Source organism: Micromys minutus (genome assembly GCF_963924665.1).
Source record: "Micromys minutus genome assembly, chromosome: 32".
In the NCBI taxonomy this organism is placed as follows: domain Eukaryota; kingdom Metazoa; phylum Chordata; class Mammalia; order Rodentia; family Muridae; genus Micromys; species Micromys minutus.
The window spans coordinates 17,157,280-17,181,455 of NC_137967.1; the positions used below are offsets into that span (position 1 = coordinate 17,157,280).

Here is a 24,176-nt window from a genome sequence, read left to right on the forward strand (position 1 = left end):
TATGGCAGTAGGCAGCATGATGCTAAAGGAATAGCTGAGAGCTTACGTCTGATACGATGAGGCAGAGAGAGAAAGAGAGAGAGAGTCTGTATCTGAGCCTGGCTTGACCCTCACACCCAGTGACACAACTCCACAAACAAGGCCACACCTCTCAATCCTTCCCAAACAGTTCCACTAATTGGGGACCAAATACTCTATTAGCCTATTGGATCACTCTCATTCAAACTACCACAACCATTAAGCAATCGTTTCAGCCTCAGTCTGTTGATTGCACCTTGTGAGGTCACTAAACATGCTCTCCCTTCTGAGAGCCATGTCAAGTCAGGTAACTGATACTAAGAAACCCTGAGATAAATCTTGTTCCTCTTCCTGGTTCAGTTACCATAGACATACATTCTTTAGCTAAATTTCTTTGTGGGCTGGGCTTGTCAGGCCCACTCCTAAAGCAACGCAGACCATCCCTGATACATTATATATACATATGATTGTGTATATATATATATTTTAATTTTATACACATAAAATTTAATTTTATACATATATAAAATATATAAAATATATATTTTTTAATTTTTATACATACACACACATAAACACATATATGTATGATTTGCTGGTGCATGCCTTACCCAGGACTGAGAAGGCAGAGGCAAGTCGATCTCTTATGAGTTTGAGGCCAGCCTGGTCTTTATAGGGAGTTCCAGGCCAGCCAGGACTATGCAATAGAACCCTGTCTCAAGAAAAGAGTGGGCTGGAAAGACAGCTCAGCAGTTAAGAGCAGATTGCACTGGTGGGTCTTCCAGATGACTTCCAGGTTTGATGTCTAGCACACAGTTCTGTAGCTCTGGTTCCGAAAGACCCAATGTCCTCTTCTGGCCTTCAAAAATACCAGGCACACATGCAGCAGAAGAATCAAAACAAAACGACCAGAAAAGTCCCACCAATTGCAGCACTTAATATATTTTTTGTTTTCATTGCTTTCTTTGTGGATGAGGTAGTTGAAGCTCAGCTGCTAGAATAGCTTAGCTTCCAGTGAGGACGGAGCCTGCTAATGTGCACAATGGGCCAGATGGGACAGTGCCTAGCCTGAGGCCAGACACTAAGTGTTTGCTCAGTACCTGAGAACCATAGCTGTGGCTGCTAATCAAAGAACTGCCTTGTTCTCAAACCTCAGCACAGGAAATTCCAGGGTGGTTTTCTATACTGGCTTCTCTAGCTCGGTCTCTGGAGGGTCCAGGCACCTAAAATGACTTGAAAGTGGAATCAGATAGTCTAGCTTGCCTATCTGGGTCTCTGATTATTCAGGGGGTGGCTGCTAGTTGGAGTCACCTGGATTGCTTTGGGCTCAAGTGGGCATTTTCTTTGGCCCATAGCCCTTACCCTCTCTCTGAAATGGTAGGGGCTAGAGAACAACCTTGGGGAATGAGTGGGGGTGAAATTTGGTTTGGGGCGGAGACAGGATGGAGAACACTGGTCTCCTTGATATTCAGCCCAGAGGGAGGGCAGGAAGAGCCCGGAGACCTCGTTCCTCACTTGGTCATTCTCCATCCACGATGGTGTGGTCCCCAGTGCTCCTTGGCATCATCCTCTTGTCTATTTCTTCAGGGCCTAGCAGGGCTGATCGAGCTATGCCCAAGCTAGCTGACCGGAAGCTGTGTGCGGATGAAGAATGCAGCCGTAAGAGACAGGGAACAAGGGAAGGGGGCTGAAGGCTTGGACTGCTTGTCTGTTTCGAAGTTGCTGTCATTCCCTTGTCCCTCCCCAGATCCCATCTCCATGGCTGTAGCCCTTCAGGACTACGTGGCCCCTGATTGCCGCTTCTTGACTATATACAGAGGCCAAGTGGTGTATGTCTTCTCCAAGCTGAAAGGCCGCGGGCGGCTTTTCTGGGGAGGCAGTGTGAGTCTTCAGAGAGTGATAATGGGAAAGGGTATGGTATTGGATTGGATGTAAAGCCTGTTTTCCATCTGAAGAGAAAATTTGGGGAGAGAGGAAAACAAGATTTGGGGGAGGAAGGACATTGTATCACTTCCTGCATTTTTGCTTTGGAAATTACAGGGAAGCTTGGTGCCAAAGCTCTTTCTCAGACCTGAGCTACAACAGTGGATAATTCTAACGGGTAAAGGCAGGCAACCAGCAAGCCGCAGGAAAGTCCCAGCAAACAAGGCGTTGTGAGGATTAGTTAGGGTGGTTACATTGTATCCATGAGCAAAAGCATTTAAGCTGAGAATATTGCGCACAGGTGTTCAGCAGACATAAGTGCCTTTTCCCCAGACGGACTTTTAACTTCTCCTCCAGGTTCAGGGAGATTACTATGGAGACCTGGCAGCCCGCCTGGGCTATTTCCCCAGCAGCATTGTCCGGGAGGACCTGACTCTGAAGCCTGGCCGAATTGATTTGAAGACTGATGTGAGTGTCTTGGGGTAGGGGTGGGGGGAGGGGTAGGAGGAAGATGGCTCCTTCATTTTCTTACCTGTCTGTGAGAAGTAATTTTTTTTGATATTGTTATCAGTAATATATATATTTTTTTCTTGAGACAGACTATGTACCCAAACTGGGCTCAAAATCACTAGCCTCCAGTTTCAGCCTCTTGAGGGCTGCAGGGTTTACAGGCCTTGCTCGTTGCCGAGTGATTTCTAATTGGGAAATGGCAGAGTGTACAGGACTCGAAGCTAATTTGTTCGTTTTTGGGCGGTCACAAACCTAGTCCTTGCAGCTATAACTTTTGTTAGAACCACTAGATGCGTTGCAATGTGATCACTGGTTGGTTTTCTATCTACTCTTTTTCAGAAATGGGATTTCTACTGCCAGTGAGCTCAGCCTACCGTTATCCCTGCAGTTACCCTTCTGGCCCTATGCAAATACAGCAGCCAACTGCAAAATGTTTTGCCTTTTTGGTTTTTGGGGTTGGGTGGGCATGTACAAAAGAATGCTTCACCAGTTTCTGAATCTAGCCAATTAATGACCTGAATGTTGTAACGTCAGTGGTTACTAAGCAGAGTTTCACTTTACAAGTTCTTTGTTCCAAGGTAAGGTTTTGGACCCTCAAGCAAGGGAATAAACATTTCAATATAGGTACACTTTCCTCCCTTTAGAAGGCATTTGAACTATTGGTATGGGCAATTAGATCCTGAGAAGCGCATAGGTCACACAGACCTTTTTCCTTTCTTTCTTTTTTTCCTTCCTTTCTTTCTTCCTTCCTTCCTTCCTTCCTTCCTTCCTTCCTTCCTTCCTTTCTTTCTTTCTTTCTTTCTTTCTTTCCTTTCTTTCTTTTTGGAGACAGGGTTTCTCTATTGAAGCCCCTGACTGTTCTTAAACTCACTATATAGACCAGGCTGGCCTCGAACTCTGCGATGCATCTGCCTCTGCCTCCAAAACCCTGAGTACTGGGGTTGAAAGCATGCATCACCATGCCTGACCAGCAGAGGTTTTCTAGCAGATTGGGGATCAATGTGCGTGTGTCCTCTTAGATTTCCTCTTTGCGGCCTGTGGGGTTAGAAATTACACTCAATAGCTTGAGATCCGTTCTTCCAACTCTGTCCATCCTGCCCTTGCCTCTTCTTGGCATTCGTGTCCCCGCCCCCATGCCTACGTCTAACCAATCCAGAGTCTTGCCCCTGCTCCCCGATTTTTGACCAAATCCGTTCCCCCGTCGGGTGCAGTATCTCTTCCTCCTCCCTCTCCCACTTGCTCTACCAATCGCTCTTCTAAGTCACGCCCCTTTGACTCGGCCCCTCTCGTGCTGCCAATCCGCGCTCCTAGTCCCGCCCACTGCCTCCTGAATCCACCAATCCCTGCGTTGGGCAAGCGTGGCCTGGTATCCGCAGCTCCAGAGGCTCGCGCGCGAGTGTGGGGGGGGTGAAGGCGGAAGTGGCGGCGCCGGGTCCGGGAGTGGAAAGGAGCTGAGGCTGCAGCCCGAGAGGAGCGGCTGCCAGCCGAGGAACAGGCGCGGCCGCGGCGCCATATTGCGGCCCTCAGCGGTCGCCACCGAGCCATGGCCGAGACCTACGGTGAGGCTGGTGGGCCGAAGCGGGGGGGCTGGGCCCCTAGTGGATGTGGAAGTGGGGCGGGGCTTTCTGTTCAGGTGGGCGGGGTCTGCCGGGATACGGGGCAGGGCTAAGTGGGTCTGAGGCTGAGCTTAATCGATTTGGGTGGAGTTTGAAGAGACCGCTTTGCGGGGTTAAAAAGATCTAGGCGGGATTTGAGGGACCTAGTCGCGGTAGATTAGGGTAGGGGGTAGGCCTTGAAGAGGGAAGCAAGCCTTTCTGGGCGGAGCCTGAGTGGATAGGGCGGGGCTGACGGTAACTAGCTAGGGTCAGGTTTTATGGACTCCAGAGAGAGATGCTGTGGACCCTGGACACCCTGTGGGGCTGATCTGGCTTGAGAGGGCTGGAGTGATGTTTTTTGAGTTATAGATTTGAAGCTTAGCGCCAAAGGATGCGGCTTAAGTTTAAGGATAGAGGCCAGGTGTTATGGACAGAGGATGGGGACAAGAGGTTCAGAGTTAGGTAGTCAGTATGGATGTACAGTATCAGGTGGGTAGAGGGAGGTTGGAGGGCAGTAGAAAGCTCGGACAACAATCAGAGAGAGCTCCATTCATTCAACACTCATAGAGAAGCCAAATCGGTGCACAGTTACCTGAGGAGGTAGCCAGTTAAGGAAAGAGGCCTTGACAGCAAGTGAGTGGATGGAGGTGAAGTGAAGAGGAATGGAGGCCAGGTTTTAATTCTTGTTGAGATGGCTTTTGAAATGCACTAGCTAAGGTCTTGTATTGACCTTTAGTTTGGGTTTGTATCTGAGCTGTACCTACCTGTGTGGTCTTGGGTAGGTCAGTTAACCTCTCTGGCCTCATTTCCCTAGTCTGGAAAGTAGAAGAACTTAGTATACTCCCCCCCCCCAAAGTATTTATTTAACGTATATGAGCACACTGTAGCTATCCTCAGACACACCAGAAGAGGGCATCAGATCTCATTACAGATGGTTGTGAGCCACTATGTGGTTGCTGGGAATTGAACTCAGGACCTCTGGAAGAGCAGCCAGTGCTCTTAACCACTGAGCCATCCCTCCAGCCCCTGAGTGTGCTGGCACACCCTGTAATCCCAGCAGTGGGGAGGCTGAGGTAGGAGGATTAGAGTTCAAGAACAGGGAGTGCTACACAGTGAGTACCTGAGTGGGAAAAGGAAGAAATACAGGGGACACAGCAGTAGAGGCTGAGGCAGAGGGATGCTTGGAGTTTGAGGACAGCTAGGTCAGTCTGGAACACATAGTGAAACTTTGTTTCAAACATCAGTAATAATAATAAAGATAATAATAAAGAAGGAAAGAGTCATCTTGAGCCCAGTCTTGCACACCTTTAATTGTATTGCAGCACTCCAGTAGGTGGGAGAGGCAGGGGAATCTTTGAGTTTCAGGCCGGTCTGGTCTGCAGAGTGAGTTTCAGGACAGACAGGGCTAGACAGAGAAACCCTGTCTGAAAAAAAAAATCATCTCCAGTTACGTTGGCTAGCACGCACGGTGTCCCGAGTTTTATCCACAGCACTGTAGACTTAAAAACGTTTTCTTGTTTTTGTTGTCGTTGTTTTAAATGCATGGCTGTAACTCTACTTTTGTGTGCATCTTTCCTTCCAACTTTCTGTTTCTTCTCTTATTCCCTTTGTGTTTCTCTCCCCCCTGGATATCTTTGGCACCGTCCGCTCAGACTTCCTCTTCAAATTCCTGGTGATTGGCAGCGCCGGAACTGGCAAATCATGTCTCCTCCATCAGTTTATTGAGAATAAGTGTGAGTTTCTGGCAAGACCCTAGGCCAGTGGGCAGCAGGTGGGGTAGGTAGCAGGTACCACTGGATAAAGTCAGTACTATAGGTTTGCCTCTAGCTTTGGTGGATGGTCTTTGCTAAGATCTCTGCTAACTCAGCAGTAAGAATTGGGGTACAAAAATGGAGGCGGAGGTCTGCATGGTGGGGGGATTCGAGGAGCCCCTGCACTGCCTCCCGTTTCCCTCCTACTCTCAGTCAAACAGGACTCCAACCACACCATCGGCGTGGAGTTTGGATCCAGGGTGGTCAACGTTGGGGGGAAGACTGTGAAACTACAGATTTGGGACACTGCTGGTCAGGAGCGGTTTCGGTAGGTAGCCTGGGTTCCCAAGGAGGGAAGAGGGAGGGAGGGAGAGAGGGAAAGGTGTGTAGAGTCTCTCAGAGATGCTTAGCAGGGCAGGCACGTGGAGAGAGATGGAACGGAGGGAGTGGGGGGCAGAGAGACCTTTCACAGGGTATATCTGAGGAGAGAGGAAGCCCTGGAGAGAAAAGGCTGAATGTGGTGGTTTATAAGCCTAAATACACAGGCAGCTGAAGCAGGAGTACTACTGTGAGTTGGAGGTGACAGTGAAAATGAAAGAAACGTTGGAGTTGTAGCTTAGGGGGAGAGTACTAGTCTAACTAGTGTAAGGTACACACACACACATACACAACACACACACACACAGAGAGAGAGAGAGAGAGAGAGAGAGAGAGAAAGAGAGAGAGGACAGAAGGGAAGCTTGGTATATGGTAGTGCTCAGACCTAGCTCCCATGTCTAGAATCCCCCAGGGAGGGGCTGGGGGTGTGGCTCAGTGGTAGAGCCCCTACCTAACTTGTGCAAGACCCTTTATGCCTCTTCTAGGCCTAGAAAGAAGAAGGGCTTAAGGGTGTGAGGAGTAGAGTTTTATTTATTTATTTATTTATTTATTTATTTATTTATTTATTTTTAAGATTTATTTATTTATTATATATGTGAGTACACTGTAGCTGTCTTCAGACACACCAGAAGAGGGCATCAGATCCCATTGCAGATGGTTGTGAGCCACCATGTGGTTGCTGGGATTTGAACTCAGGACCTCTGGAAGAGCAGTCAGTGCTCTTCACTGCTGAGCCATCTCTCCAGCCCCGGAGTTTTATTTTTTAATTGCTTAATTAATTGTCTATGTGTTTATGCCTAAGTATATGTATGTGTACCATATATGTGCAGGAGCCCCCAGAGATTAGAATAGAGTATCGGATACCCTGGGACTGGAATTACAGGTACTTGTGAACTGCCATTTTGGTGCTGAGTAACAGAGCCCATGTCCTCTCCAAGAGCAGTTACCATTATTAACCAGCCACTGGGCCATCTCTCCAGCCCCAAGGAGTAGCATTTGACGAGGGATCTTAAAACAGACGGTCACTGAAGCCTCAAGGAGCTACAGCCTCAGAGGGAGTGAGATAGACAGAGATGCAGATGACACGGGGATTAAGGGGAATGGGCGCAGAAGGAGCAGGTCAGAAGCAGGGCAGGGCTGGGAAGGGATGGCCCCGTATAGCTGAGGAGGACAGGGTAGTGTATAGGGTAGTATATCGTGTAGTGGAAAATGTTTAAGCTAGGGCACCTAGTAGGTCTGCAGAAACAGAAAGCCTGAGGGTGAGAAACAGAGCAGGAAGGAGGGAATTAGAGGGAAAGAGGGAGAAGGGGAAAGAGAGAGATAAACAGAGAGACAGTGAGAGACAGGCAGGCAGACAGACAGACAGACAGACAGACAGAAGATGAGAATGAGACTATTCAGCCCATGGAGAATCTACTCTCAGCACATAGAGGCTATTGATTAAGTCACAGGCAGACTGACTATGTGAGGTATGTAGAACCCAGAGGCAGAGAGAGGGCGAAGGAGACAGGTGTGTGACAAGGCCTACGTTCACAGTAACTGTGTACATCTCATAGGGATCCACATTGGTGACAAAGGGAGTTGGCCACACAGGAAAGGCGGCCTGCATCAGACAGCAGGGAGGGACAAGTAGAGGTTGCATAGCACTTGGTCAGGACAGGCAGATGGGAGATAATCAGAAAATGTTCACTGAGTAAATGAATGAATGAAGGAGGGAAGGCAAAGGCGAGCATGAGGGAGGCACAGGGAGACTGACAGGAAAAGAGAGTATGGGCAGTGAAGCTGGCATGGTGGTAGATGCCGTCTCAGTTCCTTGAAAGGCTAAGGAAGAAGGTTGGGAAGTTTTTGACAGTCTTGCAAGATGGCTCAGTAGGTAAAAGTGCTTGCTGCTATCCCGAGAACCTAAGTTTGAACTCCTGAGCCCACGTGGGGAAAGGAGAGAAGCAGTTCCTATGCGTCCTGTGACCTCCACACACACACTGTGGAGCGTGTATACTCCCCACACCTACATAAAAGGAACAAATGAAGTGCCAGGCTCGCCTAGGATACTGGACTGGAGTCAGCCTGGGTAAGAAAGCAATGACCTTGAATTTAACCAAGATAAAGGGCTGGAGTGTAGCTCTGTGTGGAGCACTAACTCAGCATGTGCCAGGCCTTTGGCTCCCATCCTAAGCACCCCTGGGTGTGGTGGCTGAGGCAGGGGAGGTGCCTCAATCATGAGGCCAGGTGGGCTACTTAATTTCAGGCCAGCTTGGACTATAGAGTCAGACTCTCAAAAAGCCAACCCAGATAATAATCATTTGAGAAAGACTCTGAGGCTAATAAATCATATCTCAAGAAGATGGAGGCCAGGTTTTAGGGAACGGGCCAACAGTAAAGGGGGGCCTCCAAACCACTAGCCTCTCTCCACAGAGGGGGGCAATCCCAGGGCAAATCCCAGCCTTGGGGGTGACCAGGTCTCCCTGGCCTCACAGGTCGGTGACACGGAGTTATTACCGAGGGGCAGCTGGAGCCCTGCTGGTGTACGACATCACCAGGTGGGTGCAGGGCCTGGGTGGCGTGGGAGAGGCTGGGCATGGATGGTCCCACTCCTAGGCTGCCTCCCTCTTCTGTCCAACCTTCACAGCCGGGAGACATACAACTCGCTAGCTGCTTGGCTGACAGACGCACGGACACTGGCCAGCCCCAACATCGTGGTCATCCTCTGTGGCAACAAGAAGGACCTGGATCCTGAGCGTGAGGTCACTTTCCTAGAGGCTTCCCGCTTTGCTCAGGAGAATGGTGAGGGCTGTGCTGTGGGTCAGAGGATGGATGGAGGGATGGCCAGTCCATTGTGGCCCATGTGCCTCTTAGCTTTCGCTGGATAATTGTACCTTAAACACGGAGGCTTCAGCGGGCCTGCTTTGACTCTAAGTGCTGGGTCATGTGACTGCTGTGGTCTTCAGGGTCAGCCGGAAGGGGAATGAACAGTCTGCTAGCCTAGGGGTCTGCTCTTCCTACCCTCAGCTCTTCCTGGTACAGAGTAGCTGCTGATAGATTTGCACCACAGTGGGGAGGCAGCATAGAGAAGCTGTTTGTGTACCGAAAACTCAGGTGGCCATCAAGATAGATACCTTTGAAAATAAAGGAGATGAACCAGGTTGGGACCCAAGGGTACAGGCCCTGAAGAGAGGACGGAAACTGACCTGCTCCGCCAGAAGTTTTGCAAGCCCGGCTGGGGATGTGATCTGTAGTAGATCACTTTCTTAGAATCCACCAGTGAAGGAATGGGAGGTGTCACTCAGCCTAGCATGGCCGAGGCTCTCTGTTTTCAGTCCCTAGCACCGGGATGCTGGAAGAAAAGGTTATTTATAAACCCATTTGAGAACATGGGCTGTCTAGACTGCTCAGATCTGCTGACTTGGGATCTGTCTTTGTCCCATTTTTCTTTCCTTCTCTCTTATTTTTAAGTTTAGCTGTCGGTCATCTTTGAGCTGGAGCTCTGTGTAGCCTAGGTTTGCCTCAAGCTCTCTATACCTGAGGATGACCTTGAATTCCTAATTCTCCCATCTCTCTAGTGCTGGGATTGTAGGATGAACTACCATGCCAGGGTTTTACGGTATTATGAGTCAACTAGGTCCGTCTGCAGCTCTTTTTAAAAGTTTAGTATTCATCTAGTTATTTATGAGGCTAGCTTAAGACTCACTACGTTGCCCAGGCTGACCCAGTACTCCTGACCATCTGTGTTGTGTCTCTGCCTCCTTTAGGATTGTAGAGGGTGCACAAGCATACCCTACTCATGCCCTCCTGGTTTTCAGACCCCAAGTTTAAGAGAGGTTTCGCTGCCAGGCAGATGTTCGAATCCTGAGTACAGCTTGCCCAGTGGGAGGCCTGTCATGTGACCTCTGGTGGGCTTGAGGCTGTATGGGGACCCTGAGTGACTCCTGAGGCTCACAGTGCTGTGCTAGAAGCAGGGAGGCAAACCCATTTGCTGACAGTGACATCAGAGAGAAGTGTCTGTTAAGACAGGGGAGACACAGGAGGCTGGCAGAGCCCAGAGGGAGCTCCTGACTCAGGTTGGGTCCTCAGTGGGGTGTTTCTGGGGAAGGGCCTTGGGAACAGAGTCTCAGAGGAAGAGCTGGGTGAGTGTGAGGTAGGGAGACAGCATTCCCTGGAGGGGAGTCTAGTGTCCTGGCCTGAGGGGAAGGCAAGCATGAAGGGAACTTTCAAAGGGCCCAGAGTTGGAGTGGATGTCGGGAACTGATAGACGCCCTTCCCCTCCAGAGCTCATGTTCCTGGAGACCAGCGCTCTCACGGGTGAGAATGTGGAGGAAGCTTTCCTGAAGTGTGCGCGCACCATCCTCAACAAGATCGACTCAGGTGAGGCCTACCTGCTCCATGTGAGAGATGGGGGAGTGGGGTGAAAGTTGGGGCCCCATAGGCTCCGAGGAACACGCCTGACCTCTCCCCCTCCGACAGGTGAACTAGACCCGGAGAGGATGGGCTCAGGCATTCAGTATGGTGACATATCCCTTCGCCAGCTGCGGCAGCCTCGCAGTGCCCAGGCCGTGGCCCCTCAGCCCTGTGGCTGCTGAGACCTGCAAATCCAGGTGGGATGCTAGGGGCTCCAGAGGCAAGCAGGCTTCCTGTATTGGGTGGGGTGGGACATAGGACAGCCACCAAAACTTGGAAAATATTACAAGAGAAACTGACAAAGACACAAAAACCCACGAACCAAAGGAGCCATCTTCCCAGTCCCGGGGAACCCTTGGGCCCTGTGCACCCCAGACTTCTACCAGGCTCAGTCTGCACCTGACCCCTGTATTCATGGTTCTTACTGCTGCCACGAACCTCTGTTATGTGCCGAGCCGAGCCCCGAAGCTCTGGGGAGACAGCAGTGGGTAAAACAGACCAAAACCAACCAAACAAAAATTCCTGTTTGCTCGGTACCTACATTGTCTTGGGAGAAGACAGACCGTAGACGAAATACTTATATAAATGATACAGTAGTTGGGGGAGAAGGAGCTGTGGAGAAAAACAGTCTGAGAAGGATAGGATAAGGAGTGCCCTTTCCAACAGGGCACCGGAGAAGGTGACATTTGAGCAGACACTTAGAGCAGGGGAGTCAGAGAGCAGGTGAAAACTGTGAGTGCAGAGACCCCGGCAGAGGGTCCTGCACAGTGTGGTCAGAGAGTGTGCACTAGGGTACAGCATGGTGTGTGTGTGTGGGAGGGGGGACTGAGCAGTAAGTACTCACAGCCCGAGGCAGTCTCTCACTTACACTTGTGTAGTGGTCACAGGGAGCTACTGAGCGGAAGAGGATCAGTGCATCACAGGGTTCCTGTGCCTGCATAGAAGGAGGAGACTGGAGAGCAGGGGGTTGCTGGGCGCCAGTGAAGGAGCTGCTGGGGGGGTAGGGATGGAGCACACGCTCCCATACTGAGCACTGGGTAGACCGGTGGTGATGGTGGTAGTGTGAATCCAGGGGCAGGTAGAGGTGGGTGCTGAGAAGCGACTGGTTTGTCTCTTCCCTTATCTCTCTCTCCAGGCTTGCTCCCTTTAGTGGCAGTCAGTGGCTCTGTCTAAGGCTCAGATCTGACCATGGCTCGTGGGGTCTGTGGGACTGTGCTGAAGCTGCTGCCCCTCTGCAGGGCCTGGGTCCTGTCACCCTGCCCCCCAGGGACCCTTACATTATTCCCTATTCCTTTGACTGTTCCAGTCACAGAAAGTTTTTTTTCTGTTTCCTTGGCTTTTTTTTTTTTTTTTTTTTTTTTTTCTTTTTCTGGAGGCCATATTTTTTTCCCCTTTGCCCTGGTAACCCCCAGAATCTTTGTTGGCTTTTCCATGCATGGTCCAGACCCCAGGACAGACCTGCAGGACCCTGCAGGGTTTGGTCCCGTCCTCCCCTCTTGTGACTGTAGGTGTCCTTGCTAATTCCCCCCTCCCCACCCCCAGCTACTGGCATGTCTCAGGTGGCTGGGGGCAGGAAAGTCCTTAGGCTTGGATTCGTCAGCATGGTTCTTGAGGGAATGCCTGTAAGATCTGGATGTGAGAAAAGGCCAGGGTGAGCTCTTTAGCCAGTGGTCTTCCTTCCTGGCCTCTGCACTTGCTGGTCTGAACCTATTTCCTCCTCTGTAGAATGGGTTCGGTGGTGGTCCCTGATGAGTGTGGAGGAGTGCAAATGAAGGAGCTCTAGAGTACGGAGAGGGAAGCCTAACATTTGCTGGAAGTTCCACTAGGGTGCTGCCCACTGCTTTCCTTCCTGCCCATCTTAGAGACCCTGGGGCATTACGTGTGCTACTCTGAAGCTTTATGTAGTAGGCTGTTTGCTCCACATGCTGGTGGCCTTCTTAGGTTACCACAGGATACCAAACCAAAGCAGAAGGAACATTTGGCTGTGTGGGAGAGACAGGTGTGCACCTTGGAGCTTATCGTAGAGTTTTTCCAGAGTTTGCTCTCAATGGGTCTTGTGCGACCAGTGCTTGTCCAGACGCATTAACCACTGTCATGTATTATCTAGTATAGTCATGCCTATAGAGAAAACCTTTGTTTTTTACTTTTTAAAAACTATTTTTTTGGGGGGTGCCTGGCTGTGTAGCTCAGGCTAGTACAGAACATGCTGTATAGCCTCAGACTTGTACCATCCTCTTGCCTTAACCTAAGTGCTGAGATTATAAGTGTTTACCACGACACCTGCTTACCAACCAGTCTTTTATTATTATTATTATTATTATTACTATTATTGAGACAGGTTCTCTCTACATAGCCTTGGCTGTCTGGAACTTGCTCTGTAGACCAGGCTGGCCTTGAACTTGCAGAGACCCAACTGCCTCTGCCTCCCCAGTGCAGGGATGGAAGGTGTGTGATCAATCCAGCCTGATAATTTCTTTTATTCTAAAACTTTTATGAGAATATCACCTCCTCTGCCTTTTTCTTTCTGTTTTTTCTTTTTTTCCCAGACTGGCCTCAGACTTACTGTGTAGTCAGAAGTGACCTTGGATTTCAGATTCTCTATCTCCTCCCTAGTATTGGAATTATAGAACTACCCCCAATGCATGCATTTATGGGGTGCTGAGGATGGAACCCAAGGCTCATGCAGGCCAAGCAAGAAGGATCAACTGACCTACTATTTCCTTTTTTTTTTTTAAGATTTATTTATTTATTATATACAAGTACACTGTAGCTATCCTCAGACACACCAGAAGAGGGCATCAGATCCCATTACAGATGGTTGTGAGCCACCATGTGGTTGCTGGGATTTGAACTCAGGACCTCTGGAAGAGCAGTCAGGGCTCTAAACCCTGAGCCATCTCTCCAGCCCTCCTTCCCTTTTCTTTCTTTTCCTTTCTTTCTTCCTTTCTTTCCCCCTAGACTATATAGCATAGGTTTATAACTTGAGGCCTCTAATTTACAAGTGTTGGGATTACAGGCATGAACCACCACACCCTCTGATTTGCCTTCACTTGGACAAAAAGTTAGGGCCTAACAACACTTCCCTCTTTCGAAATAGTGCCCATTAGAGTAAGTCGGGAAGCTTTGCAACATACTGATGCCCAGGATTAACCTTTGGTAATGAATGTCTAGAAACATCTGGGTGATGCTGTGAGCAGTCCAAGCAGTGACAGCTATTCTGTTCTATCTCCTGTTTGAAAAGCTCTGGAACGAGGCCTAGCCCGGACCACTGGGTAAAAAGGGACACAGAAATTTAGAAACATGTATTTAGTTACCTTTATTTGTTTGTTTATTTATTTCATGTTATGTGCGTTCAGGACAGGATCTCACTTTGTAGCTCAGGCTGGCCTTAAACTCACCACCCTCTTGCCTGTACCTCTCCAGTCCTGGAATATCATGTGTGAGTCACCACCTGGCAAGGGTCATGGTAGTTAGGTACTGAAATGCTCCTTTACAGATGCAGACTGATAGGAATATAATCAGAGAATGAGTCCCCCACATAACGGGCAGAGGGGTAACAAAGTCAGACAGGGCACAGGCTGGAAAAACAGGGTCCAGGCAGATACAGGTCATGAATATACCTAGTAATGAGATGAACTTCTTACTTCAGGACTGGACCCCTCCAGGTCATAATACCCTTCTCTTTCAGCTTACCTGTTCTTCTGGACCAGCCCTGCCCGAAGGCTGGGGCTCAGAACCAGGCCCCAAGAGGCCAGGCCCCAATCTGCCCCAGTCCCAGAGAAGTTACTCCATCACCCATCTCCCTTCCCTGGCCTGGTGGGGCCTGGCTTTGGGGCAAGATTGAGCCACAGGGGAAAGGGGACCCCATACCTGCTGCTGCTTCCTCTGTCTTGGCTAACTCTAGTACCCCTGAGCCCCTAACCACACCTGAAGAACTCCCAAAGCTTGAAACCAGGGCCATTTGGCCCCAACTTCCTGCCTGGCCCTGCTGTTGCAAGTCTGTGTTATTTATTACCTGGAGGCCTGTTCCATCCCGTCCCGGTCCTCCATAAAGCATTGTTTACACCTGTGTTTCGGCCTCTGTCATTCTGAGATGAAACAGAAGCGCCGTCTCTAATGGAAGTTATGGGCCTTTGCGTGAGGGCCATGTTTCTGGGTGGGACTTGGTTTGTGGATATATCGGGGTACATCCTGTCTTACATACTCACTGAGGACAGAGTTTGTCTTTGGTTTTTCCTACACCCTCTCCCCCTTTATTGACACAGGGCTTTGTTCTATCTAGCCTAGACTAACCTGGAATATGAGGTCTCCCCGCCTCAGCCTCCTATGGGCTGGGATTACAAGTGTGCCCATGCCTAATTTGTATACATATTTCATGGCAGAGTGTGACCCATCAAAGCTGGTGTGTGCAGCAATGACACTCTGTGTGTGACATGTATGAGTCTTTCCAAGACTTGTGTATGGGGCAGTGTCGGTACGAACATGTGATGCTGTGGCATGTGAGTAGCCTCTGGCCTGGTGACTGTGTTGGTGAGGCTGCTGTTGTGTGAAAATCAAGACCAAGGAATTGGGAATCTAAGGGGGCCTTGATGCCGTGCCTGGTTTGACTTAGTGTATGCCTCATGTGTGCAAACTAGGACGGTGGCTCACTGTGTGTTCCTAAGAACACATGCTCCTGAGCTTTGTTTGCTTGTGTGTGTCTGTGTGCCCGTGAACATGAACATTCTTCTCCACGTACTACTGTAGTTCGATGTTTATCTCCTTGTACCCTGATGTCTTTATATGGCCTTCTGGAGACAGGTGCAGCCCCCTCAGGACAGCTGCTCTCACGGAATGTCAGCGAGTAGCCAACCCCAGTGATTGCCCACTTGGTAGGCCCAGGAGTTGGTGGGAAGGGTGGGGCATTCAAATAGCCCTAACCACACAGCCCTCCCAGGATGGATGTCAGGAGTAGCTTAGAGGTAGAGCGCTTGCATCGAGCGTAGGAACCTCTGAATTCAGTCCCCAGCACTACATAAGCAAAAAATCCGCCTGGGCTAGAAGGAGCTGGGTTCTGCAAATGTCTTCTCTGTGAGTCTGTCCCAGGTTGCTTTAATCTGATTTCCCACAGTTGCCCTGAGGGAGCGTCGAGGAGCGGGTCATGTAAATAGTACACCTTTGCTCATTTGTTCTGCCGGGTTTCACTTCTCTAGGGACATCCCGTACTCACCGTTATTTTTTTTTTTTTTTAAGTGCTTATGTAAAGTACTGACGTAGGAATTTACATACACTTTCTCACTAACTGGGTCATTTCTCAATATCCTCTTGGGTTGAGTGCTGGAGCGGCCCATGTAAATGAGATATTTGCATGGCAAATGCCAAGAACCCAGCTGCTAGCCATTCACTGACACTTTTGGCCCTGAGGGGTGGGCCTTTCTGTGTGAAACTGCTCATTTGTGACCCCCCTCCAAGGGGCCGTCATAAGAACGCACAGAACGCCTTTCCCTGACCCCGACGGTTACCTTTCAAGTGGAAGGGGCGGGGCACGGAATGCAAATGAGCCTCGCGTCCCGGACCAGCTTACTCTTTCCTGTCGGTGTGCGGTTCGCGCACGCGCAGTCTCCTCGGGCCCGGCCGTGGTCACGTGCCCGCCGGGCGAGGCGGGGGCGGGGCGTCGCGGGCGGTGGGGGGCGGGGTATGGCGCGCTGCGAAGCGCAGGGCGGCTGGCATAAACGGCGGCGCCGAGGCCGGAGGAAAAAGCTTGGTGAGGAGGTCGCGCGAAGGGGAAGACCTGGGGAGGAGAAGGAGCCCGAGGCCCGGTGGCCGGGCGCGGGCGACGCGGCTGGAGGCAGGAGGCCGGAGTGCGCGCGCGCGCGCGCGGGCGGCAGCGACCCGGCGCTAGGGGGCTGGGGGTGGGGAGGGAGGCGCGCGCCCGGCGAGGCGGGGCGGACCTTGGGGGCGGCGGGAGCGCGCAGCAGCCACCGAGGGGGAGGGGCCGGGCGGACGCGGCCCCGCCTCAGTCCCGTGGGTCGCCCTAGAGGGGGCTGGGGGAAGGTAGTCCGGTCGGACCCTCCTCTCGGGTTCCCTTCCGTCAGTCCGTCCGTCTGGCAGGACCTCCCTTCCGGCTGGGTGTGTGTCGGGCCCCAGTTGGCTTCCTCCCGTAGGGCGCAGGTCGACCCCCCCACTCCTGCTCCCCTGCCGTCTTGTTTTTTTCCCTGTTCTCTTTGTCCCTGGACTCCCGGTTTTCCCCGCCTGCCCTGGCTCGTGGCCTAACACCCAGGCGACTTGGTTCCCGCGAATGTCCCGCGGTGGCATTGCCCGCTGGTTCCCCACAACCCCGACTTTACCCTAGATTCCACATTCGAGTTTTCTGTGTCATCCTCCCTCCTTATCTCTCTGAGTGTCTAAAGAAACCTCAGGCAGGTACCTCATATTTCCCACTTCTATCGTTTCTTCCTCAGATTTCTCCGTCTTCCTTTTGCCTTCCTTTGGGCCATCCATGCAGCGTTCTCTGCACTTTTCCCCTCTATTACTCTATTACTCTATTAATGCCAGACATTCCCTCTCAACCCTCTCAAATTCCCAAGATATATATGCCCCATCTTGACTAGGCGCGTGTGCGTGTGCGTGTGTGTGTGTGTGTGTGTGTTTGCCGTGGCCCTGTCAGTCTGTTATCTACACTGCTGGTACCAGTCTCACCCCTTCTACCTGCTTGTCTCTGACTCCTCTTAAGTTCTTCCTTTTCTCTCTTCCAGCCAACCCCATCAGCCCCTTCTCAAGCTCCTAGGGACAGCTGTGGACTTGGGGACCAGCCAGCACCCCCAGAACACTAGAGGAGCCCCTGCTGCCTGCCCTGCCTCTCCCTGCCCTACCCGAGGTCCAGCGGCCCCGGGCTGCATCAAGTGGAGGAGGAGGAGGAGGAGGAGGGTGGCACCATGGGCCAGGGTCGTGCCCTCCATACCCGGGGGATGAAGACACTGCTGCCATGGACAGCCCGTGCCAGCCGCAGGCCCTGAATCAAGCTGTCCCTCAGTTGCCAGGGTCTGTGTCAGAATCCTTGGAGCCTAGCCGAGCCAGAATGGGGGTGGAGAGTTACCTGCCCTGCCCTCTGCTCCCCTCCTACCACCGTCCAGGAGCATCTGGGGAGGCCTCGGCTGGCAACGGGACCCCCAGAACCACAACCACTGCTACTACCACCACTGCCAGCCCCCTGCGGGAGGGCTTTGGTGGGCAGGATGGTGGTGAGCTGTGGCCCCTGCAGAGTGAAGGCGCTGCTGCGCTGGTCACCAAGGAGTGCCAGCGACTGGCGGCCCAGGGTGCCCGACCTGAGGCCCCCAAACGGAAGTGGGCCAAGGATGGTGGGGATGTCCCTTCACCCAGCAAGCGACCGTGGGCCAGGCAAGAGAACCGGGAGGCCAAGGGGGAAAGTGGTGTGGGCTGTGACAGCGGCAGCAGCAGCAGCACTACCAGTGGCAATGAGGAGTCAAGCCCTAGGCGGAGGGAGGAAGCCCAGCCCTCTGCTCCTGAGCGCCTGGCCCTGGACTATATTGTGCCTTGCATGCGGTACTATGGTATCTGCGTCAAGGACAACTTCCTGGGGGCAGCACTGGGTGGCCGCGTGCTGGCTGAGGTGGAAGCCTTGAAGTGGGGCGGGCGTCTACGTGATGGGCAACTAGTGAGCCAGCGGGCCATCCCACCGCGCAGCATTCGTGGGGACCAGATTGCCTGGGTAGAAGGCCACGAGCCAGGCTGCCGGAGCATCGGTGCCCTCATGGCTCATGTGGACACAGTTATCCGCCACTGTGCAGGGCGGCTGGGCAACTATGTCATCAATGGGCGCACCAAGGTAAGGCACTTTTCCGGTGAGTACCCTATGCTTTGGCATGTGGGTTTGGAGACAAGCTTCTGGGGTTATGTAGTAGGGTGTAGGCAGCTCCACCAGAGGGGCTACATTACCTCCCTCTAGGCTTCGATTTTTGTACTTGAATGGTTCTTGACCTTGGAAGACCAAGAGCTCCTGACTGTGTTAACCCTCCTTAGATCAAGGGTAATTAAGCTGGCCTGTAGATGGCGGAGCAGAAGGTGGAGGGAGGCTGGCAGTGTCGAGATAGCCTAGGCTGAGGATGGGGTGCCGCCTGTCTAGTTGAGCACCTGGCCTGGCCTCCGTTCTGTCCTGTAAGCCTACTCTTGGCATCTGCACCAAGAGCAGCTTCCCAGCGGTGACACTGGGTGACAGTGTGCTGGCCCAGGTAGAGCATTTGTCAGCATCTTCCCCACTCCTCCCTGCCCCAGTCCCTGTCCTTCGTCCCCCGACCATTTGCCACTTCCTGCCTGCTTTTCCATGATCTCTTTCCTTGACCCTCTGCCTTTATATTTTTCTTTTCCATTCCTCCTTGTCGCAGAACAGTAGTTCTTAATGTTCTGAAGTCAAGGTTCTTTGGATAAATCTGCTGAAACCCAGACTTCTCGGGAAAGGCATACATTTGGTTGGAGTTTGTGGACAGTTGTCAGGAGCCCTGACTGGACAGTGACCTCCATGCCTTTTCGGTCTGTTGACATGTCCGTTTCTTCACTGAAGAGTATGTGAGTCTGAGGCTCGGTGTCATTTGAATGCAGTCTGTTGAGAGTACCTGCTGCTGGCCAGCAGTGCTTCCTGGCTGGTGATCTTAACAGGATGTGTTCCTAATGGTGCCCTCCCTCGTCTGTGGGGTCCTGTCATGGGTTCCGCCTCAGTACAGCTTTCTTTTCAGGCTGGAACTGACTCGGGGACCATGGTCCCTGCCCCGCCACCCCCAGGCCCAAGCCTATTTCCTCCCCACCCCAGCTGGAACGTGTCCTACTTCCATCTCCCTCCTGTTACTTGATAGCTGAAGAGCCAGAGCTGGCCCCTCCCTGGGGTTGGCTTCTGTTCAGGCAAGATCGGCAGCTGTGCAGGGGGGAGTCAGGAGGAGCACCAAGAGAGCTGAGCACCCAGGCTTGGGACATAGCTCTGTGACCTCAGGATGGGAAAGCAATGTAAGGGACTAGGTTGTTTCCCCTGGGCCTCCTCCCACCTGTGTTAGTGACAGGACCTGAGCTAGGACTGCACTCTACATGGCAAAGGAAGAGCCACACGTAACCTTCCTGTGCTCTAGACTGAGACTGTGCGGTATCGAGGTGATCTGAGGCAGTGGCAGTGAGGACAGCGGCCAGAAGTGTGGCCTTGACCAGCAGTAACCTAGCCTCAGTCATTCCTGAGCAGGGCTCTGCCTCTGCCATTCCCTTCCCTTTTGTCCCTGTCTCTTCTCTGTGGACTTGTAGCTGGAGGAGTTGACTCTGGTACCAAGGATGAGCAGAGGGACCCCCAGGGAGGGTCCAGCTGGTTTGGTTTGCCCTCTGAGAGCAGCTTGGAGGCTGGGCCTGCTGTCTCGCTGAGTCACTGGTTTCTGATATGGCGTGTGTGTGGCATGATAGGGTCCTTGGCACATTATTACAATAGTGGTGATTCCAGCAACCTGGAGAGGAAGCTCCTTTGTCACTCTACTGCTTTCCCTCAAGGGGGTGCTGTTCAGGGTGTGCTTGGATTTATATTGCAGGCTTGGACAGCCACCTAGATGCTTGAGTCTTGAGCAGTAGTGTTGTTAGGTAACCCCACCAGAGACCATCACATGGGTATTCTTTTTATTCTTATTTTTTAAAGATTTGTTTCTTTTTCTTTTTTTCTTCTTTTTTAAACTTATCTTATGTATATGAGTACGTTGTTGCTGTCTTCAGACACACCAGGAGAGGGCGTTGGATCCCATTACAGATGGTTGTGAGCCACCATGTGGTTGCTGGGAATTGAACTCAGGACCTCTGGAAGGGCAGTCAGTGCTCTAACCACTCTCTCCAGCCCCACATGGACACTCTTAAAGCCAGGAAGGAAGTATTGCTGGCTGTCGGCTGCATGGAGAACTTGCCCAGATCATGCAGTCCTGAGCTTTATAGTTTTTTATCTTTTATGCATAAAAAAGCATATTCTGGTTGGCACATTTCAGTTACCAAGAAGCAGAACTACAGAAGAGCAAGGTTGGTTCAGTTAGGGACTTCTGGAACTATAGACTACATCTTTGTTCCCGCTTTGACAGGTATGGGGCCATATATGTTCGGTTTTAAGCTTAGGACAGCGCCTCTAACATGGGGCAGCTGTGCCAAAGTCTGGGGACCTGTTAAAATAACACAGGCAGGGTTGCAGGCTGTGAGGTGGGGAGAAGGTAAGTGTGTTGAGGCTTGGAGCAGGGGAGGTTCAGGACTTGCAGGTTGGTGGTCTTGGCGCCTGGGTGTGTAGTGCTGTGTGTTGATTGGCTAGAGGCAGTAAGCACTGCCTGCTGTCCCCCTCAGCTCCAAGAACCTGCTTGAGCCCTGATTGGATTTCCAGCTCAGGAGAACTTGCCCATCTCTAACCAGTGACTCATTGATTCCAAGCCACCAGGCCACAGCCACATGCTTTCCTCCCAGTGAGTGGTTGCTTAGCGTGCCATCTCATCTGCAGAAGCCATGCAGAGAAGACCTTTCCTCCTGAGTTCAGAGGCCAGATTTTCCCTGGCGGCCTTCTCCCTGTGCCCTGGTGCTGACGCTCATTGTTGCTGTGCAGCCTTAACGAAGGCTCTTGCCCGAAGTTGGGTCTGTGCTGGGTCAGGTGTATAGATGGGATGCAGAGGACTTAGATATCCAGTGGGGTGAACCCTGGGCTTAGTGGGTAGAGACAGGCCTTGAGAGGAGGATATAGGGCTGAATTAACCTTCATGGAGTGCTGGGTAAGCCTCCTGTTTCAGCAGTAGACATTGCTGTGTCTGATTCTGACTGTTTTTCTATGGCTGTCTTGCTGGGCTAGTCTGGACCCAAAAGTATAGCTGAACATTGTCAGGGAGCCCCAGCTTGCAGAGTACCTGAGAGGCAGGGTCAAGACAGAGGTTGCTGACTGGGCAAAAGCCAAAGGGTTCTCATGCCAACTCCATCTTGCTTACTATGAACTCTCCCAGCGGAGTTGCGCAGGGGTGACCGACTTTGGTAACGTGTCAGCCTGTGCTAGGGTTCTCTGTCCTGTAGCAGCGGGCACTGTGTCCTGACAGATGCTCATAATCTCACCTAGTTCTCAGCATCCTGTGAAGTAGTATTACCACAGCTCAGTCGTCTCCAGAGACTTGACCCTATAGATTGGGTCTGCAGAGGTGGCTGGACCTTGTCCTGTTAGCTCCCTGGTAACAAATGTCCTCAGGCCCTGGCTGTCTGGTTGAGAGACAGGGAGATCTGAAATCCTAGACAGCCCTGTGCCCACAGAGATGAAGCCCAGTGGAGGCCTGCCTCTGAGATGTCCCAGGAGTTAATGGAAGGTGTTTATCAAGCCCATTTTACAGTAGTTGAGGCCTCTTGGGGCATCGGGCTGCCAGCAGGGGGCAGCATGCTTGGAGCTGAAATTCTAGGTCAGTTCCTAGCCTGTGTACATGGGACAGGTCATACAGCTGGAGACTCTGTAGTCAGCTGTGGGCAGATCAGCTCCACTTCACATTAGAATTACCTGAGGGAACCTTGAAAAACAATCTAGGCTGTACCTTCTAAGAACCCTAACAGAACTTCTAACTCGAAGAGGGCTGCAGACTCAAGGAATCTCTGTATCTCAAAAGTTATTAGAGACTGTGCTCTCAACTGAGTACTTGATGCCGGTGTGTTTAGTGCTGGAGCACATATGGCTAACGTCAGGATCTCTCTAAAGCGCACAAGCCATCATTTACACTGGAGTCAGTCCCTCTGGCTCTGGGGTGGGGATGGAGGTGGGAGTGTGGATTGTTGAGGCTAAAGAGCATAGGTTTCTGTGGACTTGAGGATGGAATCTTGGGCTGGAACTCCCATAACCTAAGATGAAGGACAGACCTGGGGCAGGAACGGTTAGCCTGCTTCCTCAGGGCGTCCTGCCTGGTCTCAGTAAACCACCTTCCTCCGTTTCTACCAGGCCATGGTGGCGTGTTACCCAGGCAACGGGCTCGGGTACGTGAGGCATGTTGACAATCCCCACGGCGATGGGCGCTGCATCACCTGTATCTATTACCTGAATCAGAACTGGGATGTCAAGGTAGGGTGTCGGGGTTGGGATGGTCTGCCTACGTTCCAGCCGGGATCCTGTCCTCCACTCCTCTCCGCTCACCGGGCACTGAGACCTGCAGGCTCCGCTTTAGCTGACTGGGGGCCCTCCCTCTTTTCCGGGAATGGTGCCATCTGCTTAGCCCCACCCAGACGTGTACATTCTCCCCCTTTTCCTGTCTTTAGTAGCTTCCTGCCCATCTCCATGGCAATGTAGACTCTGGGCTGTCAATCATTTTAAGTGCCTGAGTGGTGGGAGGGAGGGATGTGTGCTGGCGCTGCGCCCCCTGGTGGGCACATGGGTGCAGTATGACAGGCAACAGGCTTCACCAGCAGCCTCATCTGGCCTGCCCCCAGGTGCATGGTGGCCTGCTGCAAATCTTCCCTGAGGGTCGGCCAGTGGTAGCCAACATCGAGCCACTCTTTGACCGGTTGCTCGTTTTCTGGTCTGACCGACGGAATCCACATGAGGTGAAGCCGGCCTATGCCACCAGGTATGACCTGTACTTTAGGGAAGTGCCCAGCTGCTTCCCCTGTGCCCAAATAGTTTTTAGATTGCCCCCAGTCCCCAGGGTTGACGGGAGTGATGAGATGTTGAGAGGGCCTAAGTGGGACCTGCAAGGGTGGAGGTGTGTCACCAGCGGTGGCTGTAGAAGCGCAGAAAACTCATTCTGACTGTCCAATCTCCCAGGTACGCCATCACTGTCTGGTATTTTGATGCCAAGGAGCGGGCAGCAGCCAGAGACAAGTATCAGCTAGGTACCTGCCTTCTTCCTTTGTTCTTCCTAGTCCTGTGTGCTGCCAGGGCCTTTGCCACACCAGGCCAGCACTGCGGCCAGCCCACTCCACCGGCCTCCCTGCAGTCCCTTAGACCCAGTTCTTGCCTACTTTCCTGGTGATTCACAGTTTCTCATCTTCCTCCCATCCTCAGCATCGGGACAGAAGAAAGGTGTGCAAGTACCTGTGTCACAGCCGACTACACCCACCTAGTGGCCGGCCCCAGAGCTGCATGGACCAGCAGCTCCCTGCCACAGTGCCCGCTCCTTCCCTGCCACTGCTGCTGCTTCTGGCTTGCCTCAGTACTGTGTGGTGTGGAGGGCACCAAGAGTCACCGAGGAGCAACCAGGAGAGACCCCTGCTGCCCTGCGAGCGGTGCGGGGTCTGACCTAGGCAGTGGCCAGTATGGCTGGTGGCCTCTGTCCTGCCATGTCTGGTCCATTGCGTGTTGAGCTGAGAGGAGGCAGGATTTGGGGTTGAGGTGAGTCATGGCCTCTTGCTGGCAAAGGTCTGTTGGGGAGGGGTGTCATTTCACCCCTTTCCCACTCCTCCAGCCTGGAATGTGAAGTGACTCCCCAACCCCTTTGCCTGTGGCACTTTATGAGCTGGGCTGCCGCTGTTTGGGCAGAGTAGGGTGCCATGGGGAGCGTGGGTATGGAGGTCCTGCCAGCCAAGAAATAAAGTTTACCTCAGAGCTGCACACACCTGTATTCCTCTCTGTGAAGAGATCTACACATGCAGTTAGGGCCGGCAAGGC

At 52.1% G+C, this 24,176-nt stretch overlaps 3 protein-coding genes across 3 annotated transcripts; all 3 read left to right on the forward strand.

Annotated features, from left to right (window-relative positions):
- Window positions 1-1,553: 1,553 nt before the first annotated feature.
- Window positions 1,554-2,814, forward strand: MIA (MIA SH3 domain containing; the record flags this gene model as incomplete). The annotated part of the gene is made up of 4 exons (XM_080908386.1): window positions 1,554-1,677; window positions 1,766-1,899; window positions 2,299-2,409; window positions 2,791-2,814. 4 exons carry the CDS (start codon window positions 1,554-1,556, stop codon window positions 2,812-2,814), a joined length of 393 nt encoding a protein of 130 aa, XP_080764512.1.
- A 1,056-nt stretch (window positions 2,815-3,870) lies between these two features.
- Window positions 3,871-14,632, forward strand: RAB4B (RAB4B, member RAS oncogene family). The gene is made up of 8 exons (XM_080909063.1): window positions 3,871-4,010; window positions 5,699-5,779; window positions 6,011-6,125; window positions 8,650-8,712; window positions 8,802-8,956; window positions 10,439-10,534; window positions 10,634-10,764; window positions 14,256-14,632. Exons 1-7 carry the CDS (start codon window positions 3,995-3,997, stop codon window positions 10,747-10,749), a joined length of 642 nt encoding a protein of 213 aa, XP_080765189.1. The 5' UTR covers window positions 3,871-3,994; the 3' UTR covers window positions 10,750-10,764; window positions 14,256-14,632.
- Window positions 14,633-16,224: 1,592 nt separating this feature from the next.
- On the forward strand, window positions 16,225-24,119 carry EGLN2 (egl-9 family hypoxia inducible factor 2). The gene is made up of 6 exons (XM_080908338.1): window positions 16,225-16,310; window positions 17,302-18,392; window positions 22,515-22,634; window positions 23,000-23,136; window positions 23,334-23,401; window positions 23,574-24,119. Exons 2-6 carry the CDS (start codon window positions 17,532-17,534, stop codon window positions 23,630-23,632), a joined length of 1,245 nt encoding a protein of 414 aa, XP_080764464.1. The 5' UTR covers window positions 16,225-16,310; window positions 17,302-17,531; the 3' UTR covers window positions 23,633-24,119.
- The last annotated feature ends 57 nt before the right edge of the window (window positions 24,120-24,176 follow it).

Excerpts from the sequence above, each read along its gene's own strand:
- RAB4B (XM_080909063.1), top strand. Across the intron at positions 5,780-6,010 it reads TCAGTTTATTGAGAATAAGT|TCAAACAGGACTCCAACCAC; the intron begins GTGAGTTTCTGG and ends TCCTACTCTCAG. Across the intron at positions 10,535-10,633 it reads CCTCAACAAGATCGACTCAG|GTGAACTAGACCCGGAGAGG; the intron begins GTGAGGCCTACC and ends CCCCTCCGACAG.
- EGLN2 (XM_080908338.1), top strand. The coding sequence starts at position 17,532 with ATGGACAGCCCGTGCCAGCCGCAGGCCCTGAATCAAGCTGTCCCTCAG. Across the intron at positions 18,393-22,514 it reads TCATCAATGGGCGCACCAAG|GCCATGGTGGCGTGTTACCC; the intron begins GTAAGGCACTTT and ends CGTTTCTACCAG. Across the intron at positions 22,635-22,999 it reads ATCAGAACTGGGATGTCAAG|GTGCATGGTGGCCTGCTGCA; the intron begins GTAGGGTGTCGG and ends GCCTGCCCCCAG.